Here is a 15529-nt window from a genome sequence, read left to right as displayed (position 1 = left end):
ATAACTCCAGGGTCTAAGACTAGGCAAAAAGTTAGATTTAACATCAAAGACACAATCAATACAAAAAATAAATAAATTGAAAAATTGGACCTCATCAAAGTTTAAATTTGTTCTCTTACTTTCTTGAAAAATGTTTGTTTATATAAGGCAAAAGTTATAAGATTGCATTGTATGGCTTATGATACATGTAGGTATAATATATATGTGTATATATACACACACATACATACATACATATATATATACATATATATATATATATCAATATCAATGATAGCTTAAAGCTTAGAGGGAATAAATGGTTACATGGTTATTATATTTTATATAATACACTATTAAATAAAATATTAAAGCCATGTAGAAACTGAAGAATTAAGAATGTAAATTAAAATCCCTTGAGAAATCACAAAAAAAAAACACTGAAAAGGGACACAAGAAACTTTTGGGGATTGGTGAAATGTTAAACGTCTTGATTGTGGCATATATCTATCAAGTCATTGAATTGTATGCTATAAATATATGCAGTTTATTGTTCATAAATTATACCTGAATAAAGTTGTTTAAAAGTGGAAACATCCATAGCTAACATTACATTTAATGGTGAAAGACTCAAATCTTTCCCACTAAGATCAGGAATCACACAAGGATGTCCTCTCTCACTACTTCTATTCCACATGGCACTGGAAGTTCTAGAAAGAGCAATCAGGAAGAAAAAGAAATAAAGGGCTTTCAAATTAAAAAGGAAAAATTACAAAAGCACAAAGCAACCAAAGAAAACATAAACTGGATTTATCAAATTAAAAAGTTTTAAGCTGCAAAGCACAGTATCAAGAAAGTGAAAAGAGAACACACCGAATGGGAGAAAATACTGGCAAGTCGCAAATCTGATAAGGGTCCAGCATCCAGAATATATAAAGAACACTTAAAACTCAACAATTAAAAGACAAAAAGAACCTTAATTTAAAAATGGGCAAAGGACTGGAGCGCCTGAGTGGCTCAGTTGGTTGAGCGTCCGACTTTGGCTCAGGTCATGATCTCATGGTTCGTGAGTTTGAGCCCTGCGTTGGGCTCTGTGCTGACAGCTCAGAGCCTGGAGGCTGCTTCAGATTCTGTGTCTCCCTCTGTCTGCCCCTCCACCACTTGCACTCTGTCTCTCGCATTGTCTCAAAAATAAATAAACATTAAAAAACATTTTTTAAATGGGCAAAGTACTTGAATAGATATTTCTCCAAAGAAGAAAAAAAGAAGATACACAGAGTCCACAAGAATTTGAAAAGATTCTCAACATCATTAGCCTTTAAGGAAATGCAAACCACTTCACATCCGTTAGGATGCTACAATCAAAAAGGCAAGTAATAAGTGTTGGGAAGGATGTGAAGAAATTGAAATCCTTATACCTTGCTGGTAGGAATGTAAAATGGTACACATGCTTTGGAAAATTTGGCAGTTCCTCAAAAAGTTAAACATGGAGTTACCATATGGCTCAGCAATTTCACTCCTGAGTATATTACCAGAGAAATGAATGTTCACACAAAAACTTGTACACAAATGCTCATACTAGCATTATTCACAACAAAAAAGTAAAAACAACCCAAATGTCCAACAACTGATAGAGGTATAAACAAAATATGTCTATACAATGGAATATTATCTGGCTGTAAGAAGGAATGAAATACTGATGCATGCTACCCCATGGATAAACCCTGAAAACATTATCATAAGTGAAAGAAGCCAGACACATAAAGGCATATATAGCATGATTCCATTTATATGAAATGTCTAGAATAAGCAACTAAATAGATATTGGATAAGTGAATGGCAGGGGCAGGGGAGGTGGAGGTAAAGAATAATGACTGCTAATAGATAGGGCGTTTCTTTTAGGGTGACAAGAATATCCTGGAATTAGTGGTGATGGTTGCACAACCTTGTGAATATACTAAAAATCATAGAATTGTACACTTTAAAAGGGTGAATTTTACGGTGTATGAATTATATCTCAATAAAAGAATGCCTAGATAAATAAAGTTGATAGAAATTGCTAAAACATAGGAAGAGTATTTAGCTAAAAAAAATAGTAAAATTAAAACTGGATTCTAAAAAATAATTTTTTTTACCCAAAGAAGTTTGGCCAGGAGAAATAAAAAAAACCAGAGGGGTAAAGAGAAAAAATAGTAAAATGGTATATGTAAATTTAGCCATATTAGTCATATGTCATATCACCATTTCAACAGATGCAGAAAAAAAGCATTTGACAAAATTCAACATCCACTCAGGATAAAATATTTTTAGTGAATTGAGAATATGGGGAAATTCTTCATCTGATAAAGGTCATCTAGAAAACCCTACATCTAACAGCATACTTAGAGGTGAAATATCAAGCACTTTCTCCCTTATATCAGGGAACAAGGCAAAATGTCCAGTATCTTTTTTGCTATTTAACATTGTACTAGAGGTTGAGGCCAGTGCAATAAGGCAAAAACAGAAATAAAAAGCATAAAGATTAGAAGGGAAGACATAAAACTGTCTGCATTTGATTATTTACATTGAAAATCTCAAGGGATCAATGAAAGAACAAGAACTAATAAATTGAACTTCATAAAGACACAGAGTACAAGGACAAAAAAATAATTTTTTTTAAATATGAAATTTATTGTCAAATTGGTTTCCATACAACACCCAGTGCTCATCCCAAAAGGTGAAAAAAACAATTTTACTTTTATACAAATGGCAAACAATTGGAAAATGTAATTTAAAAAGTAATTCCATTTTTAGTATCATCAAAACATAAATTAGGAATAAGCTTATCCAAAGGTGAGTTCTCACTACCACCACACACATACAAATGATGTGCCACAACCCCCATACTATAAAACATTGACGGGAAATGATAGAAGATATAAATAAATGAAGAAATATGCCATTTTCCTGGGTTGGAAGATTCAATATTGTTATGTCATATCTCCTCAAATTGATCTACAGATCTGAAACAATCCCTACTAAAATTCTACCATTTTTTGGTAGAAATTGTCCATCTAATTCTAAGATTTATATGGAAATGCAAAGGACCTGGAATATCCAAAGAAATCTTGAAAATGCAAACAAAGTAGAAAGAATTGTATTATCTAACTTCAAGATATATTATAAATCAACAGTAATCAAGACAGTGTGGTGCTGGCAAATGGATGGACAACTAGATCAATGCAACAGGATACACTGCCCAGAAACAGATTCATATTTATAAGTTTATTTTACTTTGGACAAGATGCTAAACAATCCAATGGGAAAAGGAAATCTTTTCAACAGCTTAAACAGTGGGTTATTCATATGGGGAAAAGAAAGAACTTTGACCTCCTACTTCACACCACTCATAAAATTAATGTAGGATGGACTACAGACCTCAACATAAAACCTAAAACCATAAAACAGGGAGTATTTTTGTAACTTGGGTGTAGGCAAAGGTTTCTGAGGCCACAGAAAAAAATAACCACAAAAGAAAATTCTGATGAATTAGACTTCATCAAGATTAAATACTCTGTTTCGTCAACTTCATCAAGACTAAATACTCTGTTTCGTCCAATGAAATCATTACAAAAATTAATGAGCAATCCACCGATTGGAGAATAGATCTGTAAAGCATATATTTGCTAAAAGACTAGTATTATCCAGAATATATAAGAACTTGTACAAGCCAACAATGTAAGGCAAACTACAATGGGCAAAGTAAAATGGGCAAATGCCTTGAACAGACACTTCACAAAGAAAAATACACAAAGGCCAATAAATACATGAAAAGGTGCTCAACAACACAGTCATCAGGGAAATGCAAATTAAAACTACAAGATACCACTACACACCCACCAGAATAGCTAAAATTAGAGTTAGTGAGGGTGTGACACTCATATATTGCTGATGTTACTGTAAAATAGTGCCAATCTGGAAAAAAGGTAAACAAATACCTATCCCATGGCCCAGCAATTCTACTCCTAGGTATTATTCAGGAGAAATAAAAGCATATGTTAACAAAAAGACTTATACAAGAATATTCACAGCAGTTTTATTATTAATAACCCCAAACTAGAAACCACTCAGGTACTCATGAATAGTAAAATGGACAGATTTGGTATGTTCATACAATAGAATATTACTCTGCAGTAAAAGAAATTATTGATACACACAATGTGGATCAATCTCAAAAATCTACTGAGAAAATCCTTATACAAGAGTACACACTGTATGATTCCAATTATATGAAGATCTAGAACAGGATAAACTAAGGTGAAAAAACTCAACAACAGTCAACTCTGGTGGGGTGTGGGGAGTACTGACTGGGAAGAGTCATGAGGGAGCTTTCTGAAGTAATGGCAGTATTCTGTATTGGGTGGACAAGCTACAGCCTGCAGGCCAAAGCTGGCACACCATCTATTTGTGAATAGTTATATTGGAACACAGCCATGTCCATTTTTTTTTAATATATTGTCTATGGCCATTTTCATGCATGTAATAGCAGAGTTGAGTCGCTGTAACAGAGACTCTATAGCCCACAACAACTAAAACAGTTACTACCTATACCTTTACAGAAAATGTTTGCCAACACCTGGTCTATATTTTGATAATTGGTTGCGTAACACAAGTGTAAGCATTTGTCAAATCTCATTGAATTATAATCTATGCATTTTACTGCATACAAATATAAACTAAAAAAATTAATGCTCAGTTCTAGCCAATGATATGAATGCTGAAGTATTTATGACGTATACTGATGTCAAAAACTTTAATTTTGAAATGTGCCAGAAAAACAAGATGGATTGATAAGTGAATAAAGGTATGGATACGTAATTGAGCAAATACAACAAAAGTTAGCTATAGAATCTAGTTGGTAGGTTATATGGGTGTTCACTTTATAATTTTTCAACTTTTTGTTATCTTTGAAATTTTTCTTAATAAAATGTTGAGGAATTTTTTTTTTAATTAGGTAAGGAAAGTATACGGCACACACCTACAGAAACGAATATTCCATTCCAAAATACTTCATGAAGAACTTTATTCTAAAGAAATAACCCCAGGGGCTCCTGGGTGGCTCAGTCGGTTAAGCGTCTGACTTCGGCTCAGGTCATGATCTTGTAGTTTGTGGGTTCGAGTCTCGCATCGGGCTCTGTGCTGACAGTTCAGAGCCTGGAGCCTGCTTTGGATTCTGTGTTTCCCTCTCTCTCTGCTCCTACCCTGTTCATGCTCTCTTTCTCTCTCAAAATAAATAAACATTAAAAGAATTTTTTTAAAGAAATAACCCCAGAATAGCATGCTTTGTCTGAAGAACCATCAACTGCAAAGATCTTTATTAATCCTTGATTGTTTCTGTTAGGAGTCAGCTTGCACACACTGGAATTCACTATAATTTATACCCTTGAGGAAGAGGGAATTTTATAAAATACACAGTACTTGAGATAATAGCTGTTTGGAATACTAATATACCATCAATAGAAAATTCCTACAGGACAGCACACCTTTTATCTAAGGACCTCAAGGCATTTTTATTAGTCAAACTCAATAAATTCAGAGTCTTCAGAGTTATCTAAAGCAGAACAAAACAGCCACACACACACATACACACACAGAAACAAGAATATACTAGATTGTCAATTTCTTTCTATAAATAATTCAATCAATCTCCTGAATTAACTAAATCTCAATGAAGTCATCATGTCCGTCTTCTCCAATTCTGGCAGGGAGGATACTATCTTACAAAGAGGCTGGCTGGTGGGTGTAATGATTAAGGGCACAGCCTTTGCAGCCAAATAGTTTGGGTTCAAATCCTGACCTTCCTGTAACCTCTGTGAACCTCAGTTTCCTCACCTATAAAACAGGAGTAATGATAGCTACAATTCATACAGTTGTGAGAATAGTACATGTAAAATCATTAAGACAGTATTTGGCACCTGGGAATCACTTAATAGTGTTCATTACTATCATCTCATAAAGGCAAATGCTGTATTATAAATGTAGAGTAATAAGATAATCACTGGCTCCTAACATTTTAGAATTAACTGGCCTCCTTGCTGTTCTTCAAACATGCCAGACACTCTCCTTCTCCATGGCCTTTCACTGCTTATTCCCTCTGCCTCAAATGTGCACTGTGGGCTACATCACCTCCTTCAAATGTTTGCTCAAATGTCAACGAGGCCTACCCTGATCACTACCTTATTTAAAATTACAACCCACTTTCCTCCTTACCCTGCTCCACATTTCCCCCAGTCTCCTGGGACCATATTATAAATTTACTTTTTATTAAGGTTATTAACAGAGTCTCTCTGCATCAGGAAACAAAAGTTAATGCCAGAAGGGATTTTTGTGTTTTATTCACTGATACATCCCAAGTAGGTGCTCAAATATTTTTTTTGTTATCATCATCTGGTTTAACCCCTCCAACTTTAGAGATGAGGAAACCCCAGAGACTTGAGTCAAGGCCACGCACTGAATAAATAAGGAAAAGACCCAAGAATGGGGACTGTGACTCCCTGTCCAATGCCATTTCTACCTAGCTCACTATCTCCCTGACCCTTGAACATCACAGAAAAATCACAATCATCTATATTTTTCCTCCAGGAGGATTTACCTTTGGAATTTCTTGGCTTTGCAAATGCTGCTGTGTCTATAACATAGAAATGCTCTAAAAGACAGTAGAAGCCTGCACTGGAATACTAAGTGTTGATGAGCAGAAGAAGGTGGCTGATTTGAAAGAGCTACCCCAGAGCTTTGACAGAGGGTCTGCTGTTGTAATTGTGTTTCTGCTGACCGAAAAACAAGTGTTGAGCCAGAAGATGGTTGCCACTGTGGCTGGACAGCAGACTGCTGCTGAATGCATGCTGGCTGGTGCTACGCTAGGGTTTTCTTCAGGGGAAATGTTTGCTAATGCTGAAGCACTTGAGTCTGCTTTAAGGGCTGCATTATGTATTTTTCCATTGCCACTGGTTGCAAGTTTTCTTGCAAAGGAGGTATAATCCATACCATATCCATACCTTCAACATACCTGGTAATGTCTGAACTTGGTTAGGTGCCTGTGAATGAGGTAAACGCTGCTGGAAAGCAGCGTGGTGGCTACCCAAAGACTGCTGTTGATTTACAAGACCTTCTTTAGTAGACAACTGATGGCTTTTCTGTGCTTCTCTACAAGATGAATGAGTCATGTGCAGATGCTGAATGAAAACTGAATGAGAAACCTGGCTTGGTGTTAGATATGATCGTGAAAACTGTGTAGATAAAGTGGGGGGGGGGGCTGGATCTGGGCCTGTGAGGAGGCCTGTTGAATGAAGGACATCTGCGCAGGATGTTGAAGTTGTCCTTCCATGGCCCTCTGACACGTAATGCTAATTGAGTGGGTTTTTAGCTGCTGGTGTCTAAAACCAACATCTGCTTGTGATGCAGCTGCTGAGTACTGGACATTAAGATTAATGTTAAAAATGTCTTTTGCTCCAACTTTGAAGAATTACCACCTTAGGGTTGTGTTAAATAGATTTGTTCATCAGAAGTCTGTACTACATAAGGTGGTACGGAGTGTAACTTCTGATCTGCAGCATTTGCAATATGTATGTGCTTGTTATCGGTAGGGTTTACTGTGTATACTTGCTGAGTTATGTAGGTTGCCTGTTCAGTTGTCTAGATGGTGTAAGCAGTTTGTGCTGAATAATGGGCATGCTCAAGTGGCAGTGCCCAGTAAGCAAACTGTTCTATAGATTGCACAGAGTAAGCTGCTTGGATCATATATGCTGGCTGGTCTGGAAAAGCTGACAAAACCTGAGGTTGCACTGGAAAAGCAGGATGCCCTTAGGCTGGAGCCAAATAAGAGGCCTGTACCACAGGCAGGACTGGATAAGAAGTCTGCACAGAATGAGTTGACTGTGAGCCTGGTGGTTGTACAGTACAAAGAAGATATTCTGGGGATGACAGTGAATAAACACACTGTGCTGTAGTCTGGATTGGGTAAATTGGCTATGATGGCTAAAAAGCTTGTTCTGGGGATGTATCACAAATGGCAGCTGCCCAGGAGCCTTCAATGGGAAGGATGGCAGTTCTGCAGGTGGCCCTGCAGAAGTGTGTTGAATAGAGTAAGAGGGTCATTGCAGGGACTGAATCACACTTTTAATATCACCTTTTCACTGCTGCTGACTTGCACGAGCTTCAGACACTCTCAGAATACAATCCCACTGCACAATTTTTTGTAGTGATGCCATAATTTTAGGTTGTAAAATTAATGGCTGCTGCTGACTAGAGGCTTGGAAAAAAGGTTTCTTCAAATACACAGTCTGGCTTTGTGGCACTGAAGAACCTAGAGTCTCCTAGACTCCTGATGTACTATGGAGTACGGGTGGGGTACTAAATATATCTTTTGTGAAGGCTAATTGGCCCCTGAATGCCCCCCAGTGGAATTAGAAGGGAGCTGAACTGTACCAGCAGCCTTCTGTGCACTGCTCATGTATTGTGCAGAATTATTTGACAAAGCTTGAGAACAGTTAACCAATAATAAACTAGAATTCTGGGGGTGCCTGGGTGATTCAGTTGGTTAAGCATCCGACTCTTGATTTCAGCTCAGGTCATGATCTCATAGTTGTGAGATTGAGCCCCACATCGGGCTCCATACTGGGCATAGAACCTGCTTGGGATTCTCTCTCTCCCCCACCCTTTCTTTCTCTCTCCCTCTGCTCCCCCCCCCCCACACATTCATGTGCTCTCTCTCTCTCTCTCTCAAAAAAAAGAAAGAAAGAAAAGAAGTTAGATGTCATTAGAATCTGGTGATTTGGTTAATTCCTGATTTCCATTTCTAGGGCCAGGCTCAAGTTGAAGACCAATTTTGGATGCTGGGAAATCATTCGTGAAGCAGACAATGTCTGAGGAGAAACTGCAGAAAAGACTGGTTGTGGAACTCCAGTAACTGACAAGTCTAAAGTCATATGTTGGGCTGAAGTTTGTCCATCTGTTCCAAAGTTCAGCTGCAGTTCCTGGTTGTGGTGCAAGGAAAATTCAAATTATAAATGCATATGCCATGCCCATTTTAATGGGACTCTCCCAGACAAAATGATAGATAAAATAATGCTATGTTCTAAAAAGTTCAGTAAGCTATCAAAAAGGTACTGGTATTAGTCCTATAAAAATCTTTAATACCATGAGTAAATGCTGGTTGAATACACTAAGGGATTGAGACCAGTCCCAATAATATACTGCTCGTGGCTTCTCATTTATTGCACTTGTTATATAACTCATTCAAGCCCTGGCAGAGATTCAGAGTAACTGAATCTAACACCTTCACACACTAGACACTGGAAGTTCCAAGAAAAAGCTCAAAGGGATTTCAATATCATAGCTAAAATGAACATAGAAGCTCTCCAAAGAGGAGAGAGAGTTGGCTGAATAAATATAGGTTGGATGCAATAATTCCTAGAACTTGAACCACCACATTCATAAAAAGACACCAACAGTCAAAGTGCTTGCTTATGTGGCTTCTATATATTGGGGGGGGGGGAGTCTAAAAAATAGTATGTATGTGATATTCAGATGTATATAAACAAAATTATATATGTATAATACGGAAAAAAGACAAATCTAGAGGCTCTACCGACAAATATAAACAAAAAGTTGTCTCTAGCTGGAGAAATAACAGGTGATTTTCATGGTCTTCTTTATAACTTCATAGGCTTTATTTTTAAATAGGTAAATAATACTCTCACACTAATTTTTGAAACTTAAAAAATTTTTGGAGCACATTTTAAAATACATATATCTGCATACTTATGTGGTTGAACCTAAGTTAATTTAAGCATCCTTTCAACACACTTGGCATGAAAGTCTAAGAAACAGGCAAATCAAACCACAAGAGCGCAATTATGAATATGTACCATGTTGTCTACAAACACTAGCCAAATACAATGCACTGTCAACTCTATCAGATTAAATTTACCCCCAGCAGGTTTTAAATACATCAGGCATTTGTCAAGTATGTGTATGCTTTCTCCTACAAGACTGTGAACTCCTTGAGGGTATGGGCCATATTTTACTTTATCTTACATACATAGAAATGGTAGTCATTAAAAACTGTTTGATGAACTGTGACTTACTATATATCAATCTCTTAAAAGAAACAGATGCACCAGCTGCTAACTGAATCATATACAGAGAATGCCTAGGAGCTCAGACCATCTCATTCCCAAAGACATAAGGCACACGTAGGAGTTGGTGAGGTTGAGAAAAGAAAATTCAGTGATGGCAAAAACAAAAAAGCTGAACCATGTGTCCAGAGTTCATAACCTAGGGAACCAGAATAGTCAATATATGAACTCTCACAAACACTGTTTACACCTTGTCAGAAATGAATAATGCTAAGTTTGAGAGTCAAAAAGACACACTTATTTCTCCTACAGAAATAAACATGAATCAAAAAAAGCCAAGATCTAATAAACTGTCAGTATCCAAAATATATAAACATCTTATACAACTCAACACCAAAACACACAAATAATCCAATTGAAAATAGGCAGAAGACATGAACAGACATTTCTCCAAAGAAGACATACAGATGGCCAACAGACACATGAAAAGATGATTAACATCACTCATCATCAGGGAAATGCAAATCAAAACTACAATGAGATATCACCTCATACCTGTCAGAATGGCTAAAACCAAAAACACATGAAACAAGTGTTGGCAAGGATGTGGAGAAAAAGGAACCCCCTTGCACTGTTGGTGAGGATACAAACTGGTGCAGCCATTCTGGAAAACAATATGGAGCTTCCTCAAAAAATTAAAAATAGGACTATCCTATGATCCAGCAATTCCACTACTGGGTATTTCCCCCCTAAAGATTACAAAAAAACACTAATTCAAAAAGATATATGCACTCTGATGTTTATAGCGAAACTAATTACAACAGCAAAATTATGGAAGCAACCCAAGTGTCCATCAATAGATGAATGGATAAAGATGTAGTATGTATGTGTGTGTGTGTGTGTATAAACACAATGGAATATTATTTGGCCATAATAAAGAACGAAATCTTGCTGTTTACAACAACATGGATTGATCTAGAGGGTATAATACTAAGTGATACAAGTCAGTCAGAGATAGACAAATACCATATGATTTCACTCATGTGGAATTAATGAAATGACATAAACGAACAAAGAAAAAAAGAGACAAACTAAGAAAACAGACTCTTAATTACAGAGAACAAACCCTTCTGGTTAACCAGAAGGCAGGCGGGGGGGGGGGGGGGATGGGTGAAATAGATGAAGGGTATTAAAGAGTTCACTTGTGATGAGCACAGGGTGATGCATGGAAGTGTAGGATCACTATATTGTACACCTGAAATTAATATCACACTGTATGTTTAACTATACTGGAATTAAAATTTTTTAAAAAGCCAAGAATTTAGATAAAGTGCCAAAGATTTTGTCTATAAAATATTATTTCTAATTAACTACAAAAGACATCCCTCCACATTCAAACCAGGCTAGAAAAGTCCAATACAAAGAACAAACCATCATCACCAAGAGCAAGAGATCTGACTTATAAATAAATTTGTTTATCGATATATGGTGTCCTCAGTGTCTTTGCCAATAATACAATCAGTGTCTCAAGATTCTAGTTTCACAATGTTAGGCACATCCTCAGGCATAAACAACTTTTAACTTTCAGTGAGTTTTATATAACTATATTGAATTTATGAAAGAGAGCCTTTGAAAGGGAGAAAATCTAGGCAGTGTTAAATACATTTAACAGAATACAGAACCTCTAAAATACACCTTACCTTTACCTGTGAGACCGTCTGGACAGTTAATGGGGAAACCTGGGGTTGTGAGACAACTGGAGGTCCAAGGACATGTACAGGCAAAACAGTGGACTGACCTTGAACCAAAGGCAAAATGTGGGGCTGAGACAGCTTTGGCTGCTGTTGCAGCTGTTAAATAAGAAAAAAAAATATGTTAAAGATAAACTCTCCCATTTACAATAAATATATGGATTATATATTTAAAAATATAACAGTTCACTTTACCCCTGAAATCTGCTGGTAATGTCCTACTCGCTGCTGGGATGGATAAATCATCCCTGGAACATTTATTTCAGCCTGTGGGATGTTGGAAACCACTTGAGAACCCATCTTCTGGTCTGAGGAACAGGCCACACTGGGATGACTTGAAGTATCTGAGTGTATAGCAGATCCAGCTCCTGCCTCAGACAAATTGTCACCTATGACAAAGAAAAGAAGCAACAGGTAGAAGGAAAAACTTGAAGCACAAGGTCTAAATGACATGGGAAATAATAAGTGTTTTATATTTTCTTTTACTCTGACAACCCGAGACAACTTGAAATAAAATATGCACACTATACAATTAACCAAAAACCATCATGTAAACTCTCCATGCTGACATTGTAGTATAACTAAAATTTTCTTAGTAAAGCAAACCTAAAAACAAAGAATCACATAAAAATCAACTCCATTTATGCAAAAATTCTCAATAAGATACTAGCAAATCAAATTCAACAGCATATAAAAAGAATTATTCACCATGATCAAGTGGGATTCATTCCTGGGATGCAGGGCTGGTTCAACATTCACAAATCGATCAACGTGATACATCACATTTACAAAAAAAAAAAGAGAAGAACCATATGATCCTGTCAATCGATGCAGAAAAGGCCTTTGACAAAATCCAGCACCCTTTCTTAATAAAAACCCTTGAGAAAGTCGGGATAGAAGGAACATACTTAAAGATCATAAAAGCCATTTATGAAAAGCCCACAGCTAACATCATCCTCAACGGGGAAAAACTGAGAGCTTTTTCCCTGAGATCAGGAACACGACAGGGATGCCCACTCTCACCGCTGCTGTTTAACATAGTGCTGGAAGTTCTAGCATCAGCAATCAGACAACAAAAGGAAACCAAAGGCATCAAAATTGGCAAAGATGAAGTCAAGCTTTCGCTTTTTGCAGATGACATGATATTATACATGGAAAATCTGATAGACTCCACCAAAAGTCTGCTAGAACTGATACATGAATTCAGCAAAGTTGCAGGATACAAAATCAATGTACAGAAATCAGTTGCATTCTTATACACTAACAATGAAGCAACAGAAAGACAAATAAAGAAACTGATCCCATTCACAATTGCACCAAGAAGCATAAAATACCTAGGAATAAATCTAACCAAAGATGTAAAAGATCTGTATGCTGAAAACTATAGAAAGCTTATGCAGGTAATTGAAGAAGATATAAAGAAATGGAAAGACATTCCCTGCTCATGGATTGGAAGAATAAATATTGTCAAAATGTCAATACTACCCAAAGCTATCTACACATTCAATGCAATCCCAATCAAAATTGCACCAGCATTCTTCTCGAAACTAGAACAAGCAATCCTAAAATTCATATGGAACCACAAAAGGCCCCGAATAGCCAAAGTAGTTTTGAAGAAGAAGACCAAAGCAGGAGGCATCACAATCCCAGACTTTAGCCTCTACTACAAAGCTGTCATCATCAAGACAGCATGGTATTGGCATAAAAACAGACACATAGACCAATGGAATAGAATAGAAACCCCGGAACTAGACCCACAAACGTATGGCCAACTCATCTTTGACAAAGCAGGAAAGAACATCCAATGGAAAAAAGACAGTCTCTTTAACAAATGGTGCTGGGAGAACTGGACAGCAACATGCAGAAGGTTGAAACTAGACCACTTTCTCACACCATTCACAAAAATAAACTCAAAATGGATAAAGGACCTGAATGTGAGACAGGAAACCATCAAAACCCTAGAGGAGAAAGCAGGAAAAGACCTCTCTGACCTCAGCCGTAGCAATCTCTTACTCGACACATCCCCAAAGGCAAGGGAATTAAAAGCAAAAGTGAATTACTGGGACCTTATGAAGATAAAAAGCTTCTGCACAGCAAAGGAAACAACCAACAAAACTAAAAGGCAACCAACGGAATGGGAAAAGATATTTGCAAATGACATATCAGACAAAGGGCTAGTATCCAAAATCTATAAAGAGCTCATCAAACTCCACACCCGAAAAACAAATAACCCAGTGAAGAAATGGGCAGAAAACATGAATAGACACTTCTCTAAAGAAGACATCCGGATGGCCAACAGGCACACGAAAAGATGTTCAACGTCGCTCCTTATCAGGGAAATACAAATCAAAACCACACTCAGATATCACCTCACGCCAGTCAGAGTGGCCAAAATGAACAAATCAGGAGACTATAGATTCTGGAGAGGATGTGGAGAAACAGGAACCCTCTTGCACTGTTGGTGGGAATGCAAATTGGTGTAGCCGCTCTGGAAAGCAGTGTGGAGGTTCCTCAGAAAATTAAAAATAGACCTACCCTATGACCCAGCAATAGCACTGCTAGGAATTTACCCAAGGGATACAGGAGTACTGATGCATAGGGGCACTTGTACCCCAGTGTTTATAGCAGCACTCTCAACAATAGCCAAATTATGGAAAGAGCCTAAATGTCCATCAACTGATGAATGGATAAAGAAATTGTGGTTTATATACACAATGGAATACTACGTGGCAATGAGAAAAAATGAAATATGGCCTTTTGTAGCAACGTGGATGGAACTGGAGAGTGTGATGCTAAGTGAAATAAGCCATACAGAGAAAGACAGATACCATATGGTTTCACTCTTATGTGGATCCTGAGAAATGTAACAGAAACCCATGGGGGAGGGGAAGGAAAAAATAAAAAAGAGGTTAGAGTGGGAGAGAGCCAAAGCATAAGAGACTGTTAAGAACTGAGAACAAACTGAGGGTTGATGGGGGGTGGGAGTGAGGGGAGGGTGGGTGATGGGTATTGAGGAGGGCACCTTTTGGGATGAGCACTGGGTGTTGTATGGAAACCAATTTGACAGTAAATTTCATATATTAAAAAATAAAAAATAAAAAATAAAAAAAAATAAAAAATAAAAAAATAATAAAAAAAATAAAAGACTCCTGATACTAGGACGCCTCAAGGAGACCGTCCCAATTAGTTACGGAAAAAAAAGCCATTAAGTTAGAAATATAATACTAATTTACTGAGCATGGATTAACAATAAACTAATTTGCAAATGTTAAAAAAAAAATCAACTCCATTTGCTGGCCATTTCATGTAAATCCCTAACTAATCTATACTTGCCATTAGGATTTCAGTAAAATCTAAGGGTCATATATATTCTCATTCTCTTAGAACCTGGCTAGAAAATACTATCTTTACAGAACAATTGGTTATTACTATGAAAACACTAAAAAAAGAAAAGAAAATACTGTGTCCTTCTAGAGAAGAGAATGCATTATAGCAGAAAAATTAAAGGAACTACAATAATTTTATACTTGAGTCTAAAAACAAAGGATCTTAAAGTCTAGAAAATTCCTCCTTAAAAAATAAATTTTCCCTTTAGTTCCAAATATTCTTTATTTAAGGATTTACATTAGACCTTTAAAAATGGTAAAAATATTATAGCTCTTATTCAGTTAGCACTTTGGACAA

General features: G+C 36.8%; 1 protein-coding gene across 2 annotated transcripts in view; it reads right to left on the bottom strand.

The window, feature by feature from the left end:
• The window catches only part of WNK3 (WNK lysine deficient protein kinase 3), a 185130-nt gene that overhangs the window by 108625 nt on the left and 60976 nt on the right, over nucleotides 1-15529 (bottom strand). For both annotated transcript variants that reach the window (XM_081794294.1, XM_081794293.1), the window contains exons 9-10: nucleotides 12041-12234; nucleotides 11795-11944 (exon numbers count right to left, since the gene is read on the bottom strand). In XM_081794294.1, coding sequence (XP_081650420.1) covers nucleotides 11795-11944; nucleotides 12041-12234 — 344 coding nt within the window. The remainder of the gene's footprint in view (nucleotides 1-11794; nucleotides 11945-12040; nucleotides 12235-15529) is intronic.

Source organism: Panthera onca, chromosome X, assembly GCF_046562875.1.
Source record: "Panthera onca isolate mPanOnc1 chromosome X, mPanOnc1 haplotype 2, whole genome shotgun sequence".
Taxonomy (NCBI): Eukaryota; Metazoa; Chordata; class Mammalia; order Carnivora; family Felidae; genus Panthera; species Panthera onca.
The sequence above is the reverse complement of the archived record's forward strand: the minus strand, read 5'-3'. Positions and strand labels throughout refer to the sequence as shown.